Source organism: Adiantum capillus-veneris, chromosome 4 (assembly GCF_014529385.1).
Source record: "Adiantum capillus-veneris isolate H3 chromosome 4, ASM1452938v2, whole genome shotgun sequence".
NCBI lineage: Eukaryota > Viridiplantae > Streptophyta > Polypodiopsida > Polypodiales > Pteridaceae > Adiantum > Adiantum capillus-veneris.
Window position 1 is genome coordinate 174,927,367 of NC_140934.1, and position 14,630 is coordinate 174,941,996.

A 14,630-nucleotide genomic window follows, 5' to 3' on the forward strand; every position below is an offset into this window, starting at 1 on the left:
CTGAAACTTTTCCCATCGCATGGGAAGCTGAGCATCTAGCTTTCAAGAGCATTGGTCGCTAGTACATGACAAGTTTGTCTATCAACTCTCTCTCTCTCTCTCTCTCTCTCTCTCTCTCTCTCTCTCTTTGATCAATTGGTGGAAGATTTGAGATACATTGATGTACCATTCAGATTGCGGTTTTACATTGTGCGCTAGTTCTATCTCCAACCATGTTGTTCAAGGATGGTGGCCACAAAAAGGATGTATTGAAGCTCAAAGATATTCTAATAGAAGAAGAATATGAAAAGCAATAGTACACCAAAAAATCAAAGAGCTACAATTAAAAATTAAGCTCCTGTAGCTGTTGAATTTCCAATTATATGATGAAAAATGGATACTTACCAAAGAGATAAACAAATATGTCATTTCTAAATCAAAATCATGCAACTGATGAGAGTTTGAAGCAAGTCCACAGTTGTAATGAAGTTGTCGATAATGGGAAAATGCATATATCAGTCACTAGTAGACATCACAAAATTGAAGGGCAATCTGACCCTCAATCTAGAAGACTTAGAAAACTTGAAGGTCACTATGAAAGAAGATCTAGAGGACAAGAGCTCCACGTACACCGACACATTGGCAAATAAGGCCCTCACCAAACATATCATAACACTACAAGAGGTTGTGTGCTCTTGTGACGCTGTTAGCGACGAAAATACACTGGGTTTTTATAACCCCCGGCGTCGCTAAAACCGTTGCTACGAGCGTCGCTATAAGCGTCGCTATATGCGTCGCTATAAGCGTCTCTATATAGAGACGCTCATAGCGACGGTCATAGCGACGGTTATAGCGACGTTTACACAGAAGACTATAGCGACGCTACAGAGCCATAAATAGCGACGGTTATAGCGACGCCCGAGAGAATTTTTTTTTGGTGGCAGGGCATTGAATGCCCTGCCACCCATCAACCATATTGTACTTGATTCACTTTTTAAAAAAAGTGCAAGGGTAGATAATAGACCCAAAATAGTCACCCACAAGACGCATTGTTTGCAAAATTGACAATTGTACACATCATAGGCAAAATGAATTGATTGGCAAATGTAATAATGACAATTGTACAACATCATAGGCATAAAGAATTGATTGGCAAAAGGAACTGCGGTGACAAATGTAATAATATACATGGTTCAAACAGACGTATAAAATCCGTCTCATGATACATAAGCTATGAGAAACCCTAAACTAATGCTATCTAGCTACGGCTAAACTGACGTCGTCTAGTCAGACGTCTCATCGCGTCCAAGCGGCGTATCTGTCGGATTCTGCAAAAAAAGACAATAAGACAGCTTTCAGTAAGTATAAACATATAACGACATTTATAAAACAATACAAAAAATAAAAAAGAGTAAACCCTAATACTAACCATGCCGCCGCGAGAACTGAGAATGTCCATCAGGGCGTTTAAGCCCTTCCTGCCTGCGTACTCGCGCTCGTACGGTGTGGGATCACGTCTTGTCATCGACCACTGTCAAAACATACAAAGATTTCATTATGTTAGAATTAAAAAACTCATAAACCCTAAACTATCGAACATAAAGAGCAATGTGAAAACACTTACAAAATCGGCCTCAAATGATGCCCATCCACCGCTCCCCAAGTGGTGCGAGCTCCCTGCCTCTACTCGCGCTCTGGCTGCATCCTTTTGTTGCTTCCACTTGTCGGGATTCTCGCGCGCTGCTTTCTTCGCATTCTTCCAATCTTCTTTGGCCAACCAATCTGGCCTGTTCCACCCATTCTTGATTGCTTTTTGCACTTTGGAACGCTTGTGTTTGCAGTATTCGCGCATTCGAATCTTCATCAGGTCTTCATTGAAGCGCTGATCCCGTGTTGGAACGGGAAACTCATCATGAAGTATGCTGATGACTCTGTTTTTTAAATCACTTGGTACTTCACTCCATTTGTTTAGTATGTAGTGTCTAAACAGCTGAGAGCAAAGACCACGCATGCGCGAGATCACCTTCTTGCCGTCATCATCCATGATGATGCCGCCGCTGAAGTCGATGGAGTAAGACAAGCCCTCTGGCCGGTCACGCGTGAACCTGGGTGTCCCGGCAGGGGTCTTTAGCGGCGTGTCGATGGGGGTACGGACGTCAGGTGTCTCCACCGGCGTCTGGGCCCCGAAGCGAGGAGTGTCGAGTGGGGTGGCTGCTGGCGGAGTAGGTAGAGGTGTGTAGCTTCTAGGAACAGTCAGCCGTGCAAAACCTGGCGTAGATGGCGATGCTGTGGCTGGTGTGGGGGCGGGCAAAGAAGGGGAGGGTAAAGAGCCTCGTCGAACACGAGGCGGTGTGGAGGCATCGGTGGCGGAATCCCCACAACAACCGCCACCGCCACCACTAGAGCGCCGGTGTCTAGACGATTGTGAAGCTCGTCTCGTCGACGCCGAAGCTTCGGAGCGCGCCGAATGCTTCGAAAGAGAGGGAGATGCGGATGGAGTAGGAACGCGCGATGATGCGCCAGAGCGATGACGCTCCACGTACCACTGTCTCTGCTGCGGTGACAAAGAAGAAAGAAACTCCTCATCATCCATACCTGCATTAAACACACGAATATTTAAACTTAATATTGAATGAATAGAGTAGACAATGACGCAAAGACCATTAAATACAATGACGTAATGACGCATATAAATACAATGACTCAATGAATTGAGTGATAGAAGAGGCAAGTCGAAAACTCAGAATTTTCAATCAAAAGATGTGAGCGTGAGTAGAAAAGAGCGTTATACACCATGGAAGGTACTTAGAGAGCCAGAGCTTTTACAACACGGAGCAAAATTGTTCAAATACAATATTTGTGGCTTTAAGAGATCTCTCTCTCATCCTCGCATAACTCAGCATAACTTCCTATATCTATATAGAGCTCTCCGTTTAAACACATATCCTCTGTTTCATTTTGTAGCTCCTCTGCATGCACCCCATATAGAGTAGTAGCATCTTGATGCTCGTCTGGCACCACCGCAGCGGCTTCTGATTGAGCATCTTCTCTGATCTCCTCCATTGATGCCGTTGTGATTGGCACATGGTAGCCTTCATACGTCCTTGCACTACGAGGGGCTACCTCTATGACGTACCACCAGTTTGATGTAGACTTTGTAGGATGAAATATTACCTGCCAGAGCCACATAACTTACATGAGAGCTTTCAAGCACATAACTTGTAAAAGGGGGATGTTAACTATTTACATACTTACTTGTTCACAATGCTCGGGCACATGACAATCCCAGATATGCGCTCATCATCTATGGTTCGCCATAGCGTGTCCCGGGATTTATCAAATCCGTCTAGCCACTCTCCAATGTACACTAGGGACTCTGATACCAACCAACCTTCTGCCATGCTACCCTCCGGACGTGCCTTTTGACGCACATATCCCTTAAGCGTTTTCATGAAACGTTCTAAGAAGAACATCCATCTGGAATGAACTGTGCCAGCTATTTCCACCTCATCAACTATGTGAACAAGAAGATGCACCTGAATGGTTAGCATTGTAGTAGGAAAATGTTTCTCAAACATGCACACAAGCTCTCCAGCATTTAGTTTGGCGAATGGTATGGAGTCTACGTTGATCTCCTTTTGTGAGATCCATTGCACCAGCTTTGCAAGTTTGTAGATTGTGTTACGGATGTCGAGAGACAAACATCCCTCAATGGCAACCGGTAAAATAAACTGTAAAGTATGTGCAGCAATGATATTAAAGTCCACATTTTATGCAATGATATTAAAGTCCACTATGAACGTACCTGACACATTTTATGCCAATCGTGTGACTTCAAACCGGTAAGCTTTCCTTCTTTACTAAAACACGTTCGGAGCGAGTGTATTACGCCAGTGGGGGTCCGCAAAGATCGAATGGTCTCTTTTACTTTGCGCTCTTGGGCTCCTGTGAAAATCCATGGTGCTTTAGGGAGTTTTATCGATCCATCAGACGCTGTTTGCGGCCAATATTTCTCCATACGATCCACATTTCTAAGGTGAACTCTGGCTCCCAAAGTATCTTTCTTGCCGGTCAGATGGTCCCATAGTAGATTACCCACATTCTTGAATATGTGCATTGGATCGAGCAAGTGATTGATCATGAGTCGGGGCCAGTATGGTAACTCGTACCATAGAGATAGTCTCTTCATCCCTGGAGGCAATCCGTCATCGCACATCTCCTTCTGCTCTAACCATGCTTGTGCAGACATCCTTCGTGGCTCTCTTCCCAAAAAGCCATCGCGTAACACATGATTCTCTGGAAGATACGCTTGATGACCTTCGTAGATTTGCTTCTTCAGTGAGGGTGCCCTACGTGCATTCAGTCTAGGTCCACATGTGACACATGCTCTGTATCCGCTTGTTTGAAGCCCTGCATGTATACACATGATAATAGATCAACTATGGGAAAAAACAAGATTTACAGTGTCTGAGTGAGGAGTGTCAATAGATCACTTGAGCATTCTGTTAGCCCGGGATAGTCATGCATGGTCCACATTAGAATGCCTCTGATCAAAGCATTCCGTCGTCCTGTGTGTCGGCTCATATCCACCACCTCTATGCCAATCCACAATTGTTGTAGCTCTTCCAATAGTGGACGAAGATACACATCCATATTCCCCACTTTATATCGCCCTGGCACAATCAAGCTTAGCCATAGGTGCCCCTTCTTCGTAGTCAACCACGGGGGAATGTTGTAGTTGACGATGACAACGGGCCATACACTGTAAGATGTTGATCTTTGACCAAATGGATTTACACCATCCATAGCCAGGCCTAAGTGCAAATTTCGAGCTTCCCTGGCAAAATTTGACCATGTTCCATCTATATGTTTCCACGCTACGCAATCTGCAGGAATTCGTAGCACACCATCCGAAGATTTATTCTCCTCATGCCATGATGCTAGGGCGGCCATGGACTTACATTCGAAGAAATGCTTGATGCGAAGAAGCACAGGGAAATGTCGCAAAACCTTTTGTGGAATTTTTGTCCCGTGGAGATCTACTCGATATCTTTCGGAATCACATTTCGGACACTTCTCCATGTCTATGTATTCCCCTCTAAAAAGAATGCAGTCATTAGGACAAGCGTGGATAGAATTGTAATCCATCCCCAAGTTTCGCAAAATCTTTCTTGCTTCATCTCGGGAATCTGGCATCACATTGTCAGCTGGTAGAATGTGCTCTTTCAGCAATCTACACAACATAAAAATATGATACAGTCGTGTAAAAATCTATCAGATCATTATACATTTAGAGTTCTATTAAAGTAAACTAATTGTAATAGATCACCTGAAAAGCGCTGTGACGCTAGTGTCACTCCATCCAAACTTTGCCTGCATGTTGAGAAGAACCAGGAGTGCTTTCAATCTAGACATACGTGCTCCATTATACAATGACGTATCGGCTTCACTTTTCATATCATCATAGATAAGCCTTTCTGAATCCATGATCGTCTCGATCATTTCATCAATCTCGGGCTCAAACATTGCCTCGTTGGGAATGTGCTCTGCATGATCATCCCCCGAGCTGTCAGAGGCTACATCTTGTGGCCTCACATATGCTGCTTGACCAAAGCGCCTGCGAATACGTCTATTGGGTTGCAAGATTGCTGCTTGTTGGCCAGCGTCAGAGTCCGACGAGTTATAATTGGCAACAACTCGATCTATAATAGATGGATCGAACTCGCCAAATTCGCGAACGTGCTGCAAAGAAACACGTCTTGTCCGTCGCACAGCATGCTTGCATTGATTACAAGGACATAAGACCCTCGTTGAGAGATAGGTGTTTCGGTTGGACGGTCCCACATCCTCGTCGCTACTCATAATGAGGATAAAAAACTTATAACCTGGACAACAAATTTAATATTCTATTGGCATTCTTCGTCTTATCTCTCTCTCTCTCTCTCTCTCTCTCTCTCTCTCTCTCTCTCTCTCTCTTTACCTCACATTCTCTAGTCATGTCCAATCCCCGCACACCTCGGTCTAGAGGTGCACGGAGATCAGAACCACCGGGTTATAATCTCGTCTTTATTGGTCAATACCTATATTTGTGGGTACAAGAAATCTACACACCCACGTCTACATGATACTGCATGTAGTGGACAAAACCCCTTTGCCTCTTCTCTAGCTGTAGCACTTCACAGCATCTTAACATCTTTTCATAGTAGATCTTTTCACTGTTCGTCTAACTCTAAACCCTAAACCGTAAGTAATTCTTGCGTGGACTCGATCTAACGTAAATAAGCGTAAATCTAAATAAACGTAAATCTAACTAAAAATAAACCTAAATCTAATTTAACGTAAGTCTACATCTAACCTAATCTTTAACGTCTTTTGGGATAGTTTCCTACGATGTTAAAACTCTCTTCTTCTTGTGTGTGTGTGTGTGTGTGGGGGGGTAAACCTAAATAAACCTAAGTCTAATCTAATATAACATAAATCTAAATCTAACGTAAATTATGTTATATTAAAAACAAAGAACTAAACTAACAGGGATTATAAGAACCTTAAAACTGATTAAACACATAATTTTTCACATAACTCGGCAAGAGTTGGCATTCTCATCACTAAAGATGTGAGAGTTAACTTCCGGCGGTGACGCTGCCTCATCTCCATCCACATCTGACGACAGCAATTGGCCCTTTAGACCGTTCTTGCTCTTGTTACTAACTTTGAAGTTGCTGTTGAATGACTAGAGGTTGTCTAGATGGTCATTGTGTTGGGGATGTAGTGACTCTTGCCGCTCTGAAGATCCACCTTCTTCCCTATCTTCTGAAGACATTTCACCAGTACTTTCGGATCGACGGAGCCCACCATGAGTGAAGGTAGCAATACCCTATATTCCATTGAGGGCTTTCTTCACCCGCTTCATGCATGCATCGCAGTCTATGGAGACCTAAATCTAATCTAATATAACGTAAATCTAAATCTAGCGTAAATAAACGTAAATCTAGTTAAAAATAAACCTAAATCTAATTTAATGTAAGTCTACATATAACCTAATCTTTAACGTCTTTTAAGATAGTTTCCTACGACGTTATAACTCTCTTCTTCTTGTGTGTGTGCGCGTGTGTGGATGTGTGTGCCAATAAAAAGAGATAAATGGTATAACCTTTCTATCACCCATGCCAAGTATGATAGATTGATTATGCCATTTTCCTCTTGAATAATAGGTCTTGAGTTCAACTCCTCGTCGGCTAGATCTTTAGGTCTTTTAATTTTAATTAGTTTCCTACGACGTTAAATTAGTTTCTTTCTCTTTCTCTCTCAATGTGTGTGCGTTTTTTTGGATCGTATGCATGTTTTCTCTCTCTTTTCCTCTCTCAATGTGTGCGTTTTTTGTTTATGCATGTTCTCTCTCTCTTTTCTTCTCTCAATGCGTGCGTTTTTTGTTTATGCATGCTCTCTCTCTCTTTTTCTCTCTCAATGTGTGTGTGCATTCTTTGTTTATGTATGTGTGTGTGCGTTTTTGTTTTTGTTTGTACTCTCTCTCTCTCTCTCTCTCTCTCTCTCTCTCTCTCTCTCTCAAAAACACTATGTGTGTGTGTGAGAGAGAGAGAGAGGGAGAGAGAAAGAGGGGAAGGGAACATGAGAATGAGGAGAGGGAAGGAGCATACCTGGCTCTCCTTCCTCTCCTCGTGTGTGTGTGTGTGTGTGTGTGTGTGGAGAAGAAAAAGAGAGAGAGAGAGAGAGAGAGAGAGAGAGAGAGAGTGAGAGTGAGGGAGAGCGTTACCTGCTCCTTGCTTGAGGGCGCCGAAAAACTCAGATCTGAGATCTGAGTTTTTGGGCGCGCTCGGTTATTTTTTTAGCCCAGCCGGCGTCGCTATGAGCGTCGCAAATTTACAAAGAAATTTGCGACGCTCATAGCGACGCCGGGAATTTTTTTTTTGAGCGTCGCTGTGTGAGCGTCGCTAATATGAATAGCCTCTTGTAGTGTAAATAACCTAGATGACGATGAGGATGATGAAGAAAATGTTCAAGATGGATCGAGATGCTATAGAGGGGGAGCCATTGCAAAAGAAGAATGATGATGTTGACGATGATGATCAGCTCCAATGAGGAAGGGCGTTAGGCCAACCAGGCGCCTGATAACTCTTGAGGCCAACGTGACTAGATCTAGGTAACACTGTTGATTAAACATGGGAGGTCAAGTGAACCGGCCTGTAAATGAGTAGACTCGAAGTCAATAGCAAATGGTCCTCGCATGCAAAGATAAGACAAAGGTCATTCAGGAGGAGCCATACTCAGACCATACTTCATATTTTTATATCAATATCGGAGTATGAGAAAATATCTACAAAGAGAGAAGAAACTTCAGATCCAAAGGTATTTTTAAGATTATGATGTTTATTTGGATCTCGAATGCTATGACTTCAATAATGAGACATGGAACTAGGTCTTTCCTTGCAAACGGGTCTACAAGAAGAAATTCACATAGGAGAAGCAAGAGAAGTTGGGAGTTGATATTGATGAAATCTTTGTGCCCATGGTCAAGATGATTACTCTGCGTATAATGCTTGGACTCGAAGCCCTTGATGACATGGAGCTTGTTCAAATGGATGTGAAGACCGCATTTCTTCAATGGGATTTTGAGAAGGATGTTTACCGTATGAAGCAACTTGAAGGTTTTAACTAGACTCGAGAGCATGAGCTCACAAGTGGCTTGGATCATCATTCGTACGTGATCTGGAGTCCTTTGAAAGAGATGCGTTGCTGAATGGCCAGATTGTGAGCCGCGTCGGCGAGGTTGCTGTCAGTTTCATGTGGCTTGGACTTGAGCACGATCGTGATGACCACGCGGTCGTCCTTCTGGAGGCCGATGCGTTTGAGGTTGTCGCCGATCTCGAACTTGACGTTGGTGACGAGGTGCCTGTGCTGGCTGGCCGAGGGCACGATGTTGAAGGTGCCCACGTACTCGGCGCTGTTGGTGGGTGTGGAGGGGCCTGCATCGGGGAGATTGACAAATACCACCAAGGAGATGAAGCTGTCTCTCGACGTGAGCTCGAGGCCTTGTATGACCAGCACCTCCTCCGCCTTGCTGGGCCTAGTCTCACCGATGGGGCGCTGCACGATGGCGGCGAGACGCATGGATGCGAGGTCGAGGTCGATGGTCCCGTTGCTCGGCGTGGCTCCAATGGTTGACACCCCGCTTGCGAGGGCTGAGAAGACGGCGCTGCCGCTGGTGACAGCCTTGGGCGAGTAGTTGATCCACAGGTCGTCGGCCCGCACGGTCTTGTAGCTCACCCCGAGCTTGGCATTGTCGAGCGCATCGCTCACCTTGACCTTCACAAGGTTGGCGTTCTCGTCGTAGAAGAGGAACTCCGTATCCAGGAAGTCGGGATCGGAGTGGTCCTTCCGCGGGCCTCCAGGTAGTTTGAACCTCCACACATCCCAGAGGCGGTCCACGTTGCTGTGGTGGGCGTAGAAGATGGGGTCGCGCGAAGCCGTGCTGAAGGTGCCCATGTCCTGCAAGAGCTGCTCCGCGGGATTGCCCGTCCAGTAGTGAATGCCATTGTGCACTCCGTTCTCCACGCTTCCCCCGAGGGTCGCGCTAATAACGGAGGAGTTGGTCAGATCGCTGCCGGTCCTGCACATCCACAAGATCATCGACATCAGGGAATGGTGATGTTTGTAGAATTGTTAATGCTCTGTATAAAAAACAGGCAGGCGAGCGAAATGTACATACTATTTTATATATATATATATATATATACCTGTAGGCGCCTCCCGCAAAGAGCTCGGCCGTGGAGGCGGTGACGACAGACTGGTACATGGCATTGAGGTTCTCATTTACCACCACTGACGTGTCAGTGCTGTTGTTGGCGGGGCTGAGGCGTACGATGGCGGGCGGCAAGTGGTCAGGGTTGCGCTTGGCATCGTAGAGGGCGGTGCCGTTTCGTGCAAACATCTCGGGCATCATGTTTCCGCCGTTGACCTGGTCGTCCCAGTTCCAGTAAAGGAGGGAAAAGCCCGGGTCTCCCAGGAGGTTGCCCAGGATGCGCTCGTGGAAGTAGAGGAACCAGCGATGCCATGGCAGGAACAACCAAGAAAAGTGCACCTGCAGCGGCACATTCCCGTCTGCTCCGGCTTGCATGTAGGCGCCGTTGCAGAAGGCGCAGTGGATGTCCGCCTGCACCTTGAGGCTCCGCGGGTCGCTGTCGGGCAGGGCCCTCATGAGCTGGTATGCCTTGTTGTATTTGGCGATGTAGTCCTCCTTGGCCGTATGGGCAGGCCGCCGCACATGCTGGCGGATGGGCGGGTACTTGTCGAAGGAGAAGTCCAAAATGCGCGACGCCGACGGTAGCGGGAGGCAGCAATTGAATCGGAGGGTGAGCGGCGGGGTGTCCCCAACCGACTCATCCACCGCAAGGTCGCAGCGGGACAGGTCAGGCACCCGGATCGGAGCAGCATTCACGTCGGAGCTGGACGCAGCGAGGATGAGCAGCAGTGCTACGTTTATAATTATATAAAGTAGCTGGCCGCGGACGCGTCGTCGAGGGGCGCAGTGCAACGTAGCTATCAGTGATGACAAGCCATGAGTTCTACAGCTCATGCCCGTACTAACAATCACCTCCAACTGCAGTACTATGGTTAACTCAGAAACTAACGATATCACAGGATTGAGCTAATGGACACGAAGCAGATTATTGCAAGAGAGAGGCAAGCGAGCGTAACAGGATTGAGCTAATGGACACGAAGTAGATTATTGCAAGAGAGAGGCTGGTTGTCGATGGATGACTGGTTGAGATGCGCAGGCGGTTTTATAGAGGGAAGCCAACGCTAATTGGTGCATGGTCGAAGAATCGGCGGGCGCTTGGACCGAGCCCCCGTGAGACACTCCGCGAGAGAGAGAGAGAGAGAGAGAGATATGGAGCATTGGAGAGCCGCGAGCGAGAGAGCCGAGTCAATGTATTGACTTTTGCCATTCCATTTCTTTTTTGATGACCTGGAAACTCGATTGCGTCCTCTCGATTGTGGATTTGTCAACACAATATTACCAATTTGTCATGGCCAACCCGATGGCATCCCTTAACCTCAGTGTTCTGGAAAAAACATTTATCCAAACCTACAGAATTCCTTTTCTTGATTTTGCCAAGAGGAAATTTTAGAAAATTATATTTAATTTTCAGGTTGTTACACTATTTTTCTCTATTTTGGGACGGAATTTCTCCTTTTCCCCTTGCTATCAACCGGCATTTTTGAAATTGAAAACGACACGATATTAAGTCGAAACACATTTTTCCTGATGGATGTTTAACCTTGTATTTGCCACACTATATACTACTTGAGCTTTTCCTCCTTCTCCCAAGCTTTTCTACATCGTTGCAACCCTCAATGCAGGTAAAGCCGGCTTCCACATCGTAGCGAGCCCCCTCCTCTCTCACTTTCTCAAAGGAAGATCGTCTTTCGTGCATGCGCATTTGGGGGGAGATGGATTGGCTTGCACAGACCGACACGATGTTTGGTTGCCTTGGTAGCTTAAACGAACTTTGCTCAGCATCCTATGGTGCCACAGGTTGGCTCTATTACCACCGATTTCGGTGCTTCTCGAGAAGACCGTCCTCCACGTCATCAACCTCTTTTGCATGCCACATCAATCACGATGCCATGATTGTTGTGAGGGGAAAAGGGGGCAAGGGGGCTTAAAACATGAGGCTTCCTTTCTTAACGAAATAGGGGGAGAAGGGGAGGTAAAATGGCATGCATAGGAGACTTCTGGCATGCAAAAGAAGGGGGAGTTGAAAGTTTGCAAAGAAGGGGAAAGGAAGCTTCGGAGGGCTCGGAAGCGGAAGAGGAGATGGTTTAGCAAGGGTAAAATCTCTAAGCTCTCTCTCTCTCTCTCTCTCTCTCTCTCTCTCTCTCTCTCGATTTTCATCAAGGAAGGAGGCAACCCAAAGCAAACCCTTTCTCTCAAAGATCTCCTCAAAGGGGTAATCAAGCTCGCTCTTTCTCTCGTGCATTCAAAGGTTACTCTCGAGCCCTCTCACGACGGCGTTGAAGAGCAAGAAGGAGAAGGTCATGAGAGGGAAAGTTGTGCTTGTGAACTCTCTCTTTCTCTCTCGGGAATCAGACACAGGAGAAAATTCAAGAGAACAAAAGGTGCTCTCACCCGGCGGCACTTGTTGAAGGACAAAAGGGTAGGCGACGGTTACGAATGGAAAAAGAGCTTTTTTGTAATGGTAATCTTGAGGATTCAAGAGAAGGTGAACCGTATAGGGGAAAGATTTTGTTGAGGTAAGACTTTTAACTTACACTCAATGCACCTCACATGGCTTCCGATCGGTTCCTCATGGTAAACAGTTCGTGGAATCATCGGCTGAGTTATGAGTGACTCTACCGGCTACACATAACGCTTAATGGCCCTATTATCATCAGGCAAAGGTGGTTGTTGTCCCAACAAAGGTTGTGGTTTGTCTCCTCCTTGTACTGCGTTGTTGGGTCCAATCTGATACCTTGGAGGTGGTGGCAATTGTTGTACTGCCGGCGGTCCATATGGACTTTCCCTCACGTAATTCCGGTTATAGAAGCACTCACTAGTGTCGTGGTTTGTGTGTTTTTTCTCATTGCCACACCAGTTCAACACTCTTGGAGCATTGAAGGCTGGTAATTGTTGCCGCCTCATTATGGGGTTTTGTCGGTAGATCTAATTCATCCTACGGACCACTTCCTCGACTAGCTGATCTACATTTTGTGTGATTGAAGCAGGAGCACTACATTTTGCAATTGAGTCACTGGTGGTTGAAGAGGCACTGCTAGTGTTTGTCTCTACGTCTTTTGTTACTTCCCCGTATGTTTCGCAATTGTCAACCAGGTACAATGCTTCCCTAGTGACTTTTTCGAATGTTGTGCATGCCTCTAACTGTAAGACTTTTTTGAGAGTTTCGTTTCTCAGACCCTCTTTAAAGAGAACCGATAAGTGATCGTCCTGTGGTAACTCTTGCATTGGACAGCTTTCGATGTATTGCTTGAAGGGAAATGAGGGTTCTTTCACCTTTTCATTTTCCTTTTGTTGGAAAGCATATATTCTAGAAATTTTGTTGTGTTTGATTCCCCTCTTAGAGAACTCATTGGAAAACACTCGTAAGAGTTGATCGATGTTCAAGAAATCTCTACTATTTAGTGGTTGCACCAAGTCAACATCATCCCTTCCAATGTCAAACGCAACCTTGATACTGTGTGAAAATCCGCTCCCAGTGTTCCTCTCTTAAGACTTGCTTAAAAATGAAAAGATGCGCGTATGGATCTCCCCATCCATTTTACTTCTTTCGCACACACTTAACCACTTGAGAAGGTCGCATTCGTCGCTTTTGTGCTACCATTCTCATCATTCTAGGTTATCCCACCGTTACATCGCTTGTCTCGTAACCACTGATAGGTGCTTTGGAAGGGGTTCAGTCTGTCACCCTTCCCTTGAGTCTTACATCCGGCACCCTTGTGGTGAAAATCGTGTCTGGGATTTCACTACCTTTATGTGTAGACATAGGAATCTGGGAATCCAAGGACCCCCCATTAGTCTCGGTTCAGAGAGATGTGGTCGACTGAAAGAGTCTCCCACATGAGATTTCAGAGGACTCACTCTTGCAGTTTTTGATCGTGTTGTTTATGAGATAGTAGGTTTGTGCATGCTAGGGGTGACATGCATAGTATTGATGGAGTACCCCCCAAAGTACGTATATCTTACAAGTTTGTTACGGCTCCTTGCTAAAAACTTTTTAACATACTTGTCTAACATGACTATTTGCGTATCTCTCTCAACTTCAAACGTAAATGCATACAAGCATTTCTACTCAGTTAACTCCCTCACATTGGGCTTCTCACACCTATAATAGAGAATTTTCTCTTTGTGATCATACTTATATAATACCACATGCGTATCGTCGATGTTGATGCGAGTATCCACATTTACTCGTTTAAGCTTTGCATTAGTAATTTCCAACTTTGGCGGCTTCTCCTCAAGCTCTACATTATCCTTTTCTTTCATGCCTGTTAATGCCCACTTGTCCTCAATAAAGGGATTAAGCACAACTACATACAAGTTTCCGTATTCATTAAAATATCACCACCATAATCTATGGGTACTACGAGTTTAAGCTCACTAATTGTGCATGCCTTTGAGTGTAAGTCTTTTTTGAGAGTTTCGTTTTTCAAGCCCTCTATAAAGATAACCAATAAGTGATCGTCCTAAGGTAGCTCTCACACTGGACATGTTTTGATGTATTGCTTGAAATGAACTGAAGCTTCTTTCACCTTTTCATTTTCTTTTTGTTTGAAAGCATATATTTGAGAAATAGTGTTGTGTTTGATTCTCCTCTAAGAGAATTTCTTGGAAGACTCTCACAAAAGTTGATCGATGTTCAATAAAGCTCTACTATTTAGTGGCTGGAACCAAGACTACATCATGCCTTCCAATGTCAAACCAAAGCTTAAGACTTGCTTAAAAATGAGAACACGCACATATGGATCTCCCGATCCACTGTACTTATTTGGCACACACTTAACCACTTGAGAAGGTCGCATTGTTCACATTTTTACTACCATTCTCATCATTCTAGGTTCTCCTACCATTACATCTCTTGTCTTGTAACCACTGACAGGTGTTTGGGAAGGGGTTC

The 14,630-nt window shown here is 45.2% G+C and overlaps 1 protein-coding gene across 1 annotated transcript; it reads right to left on the reverse strand.

Moving 5' to 3' along the window:
- Positions 1-8,299: 8,299 nt before the first annotated feature.
- Positions 8,300-11,199, reverse strand: LOC147460384 (polyphenol oxidase I, chloroplastic-like). The gene is made up of 2 exons (XM_086510008.1): positions 9,732-11,199; positions 8,300-9,604 (listed from the first exon to the last, which is right to left on the reverse strand). Exons 1-2 carry the CDS (start codon positions 10,568-10,570, stop codon positions 8,689-8,691), a joined length of 1,755 nt encoding a protein of 584 aa, XP_086366134.1. The 5' UTR covers positions 10,571-11,199; the 3' UTR covers positions 8,300-8,688.
- Between the last annotated feature and the right edge of the window lie 3,431 nt (positions 11,200-14,630).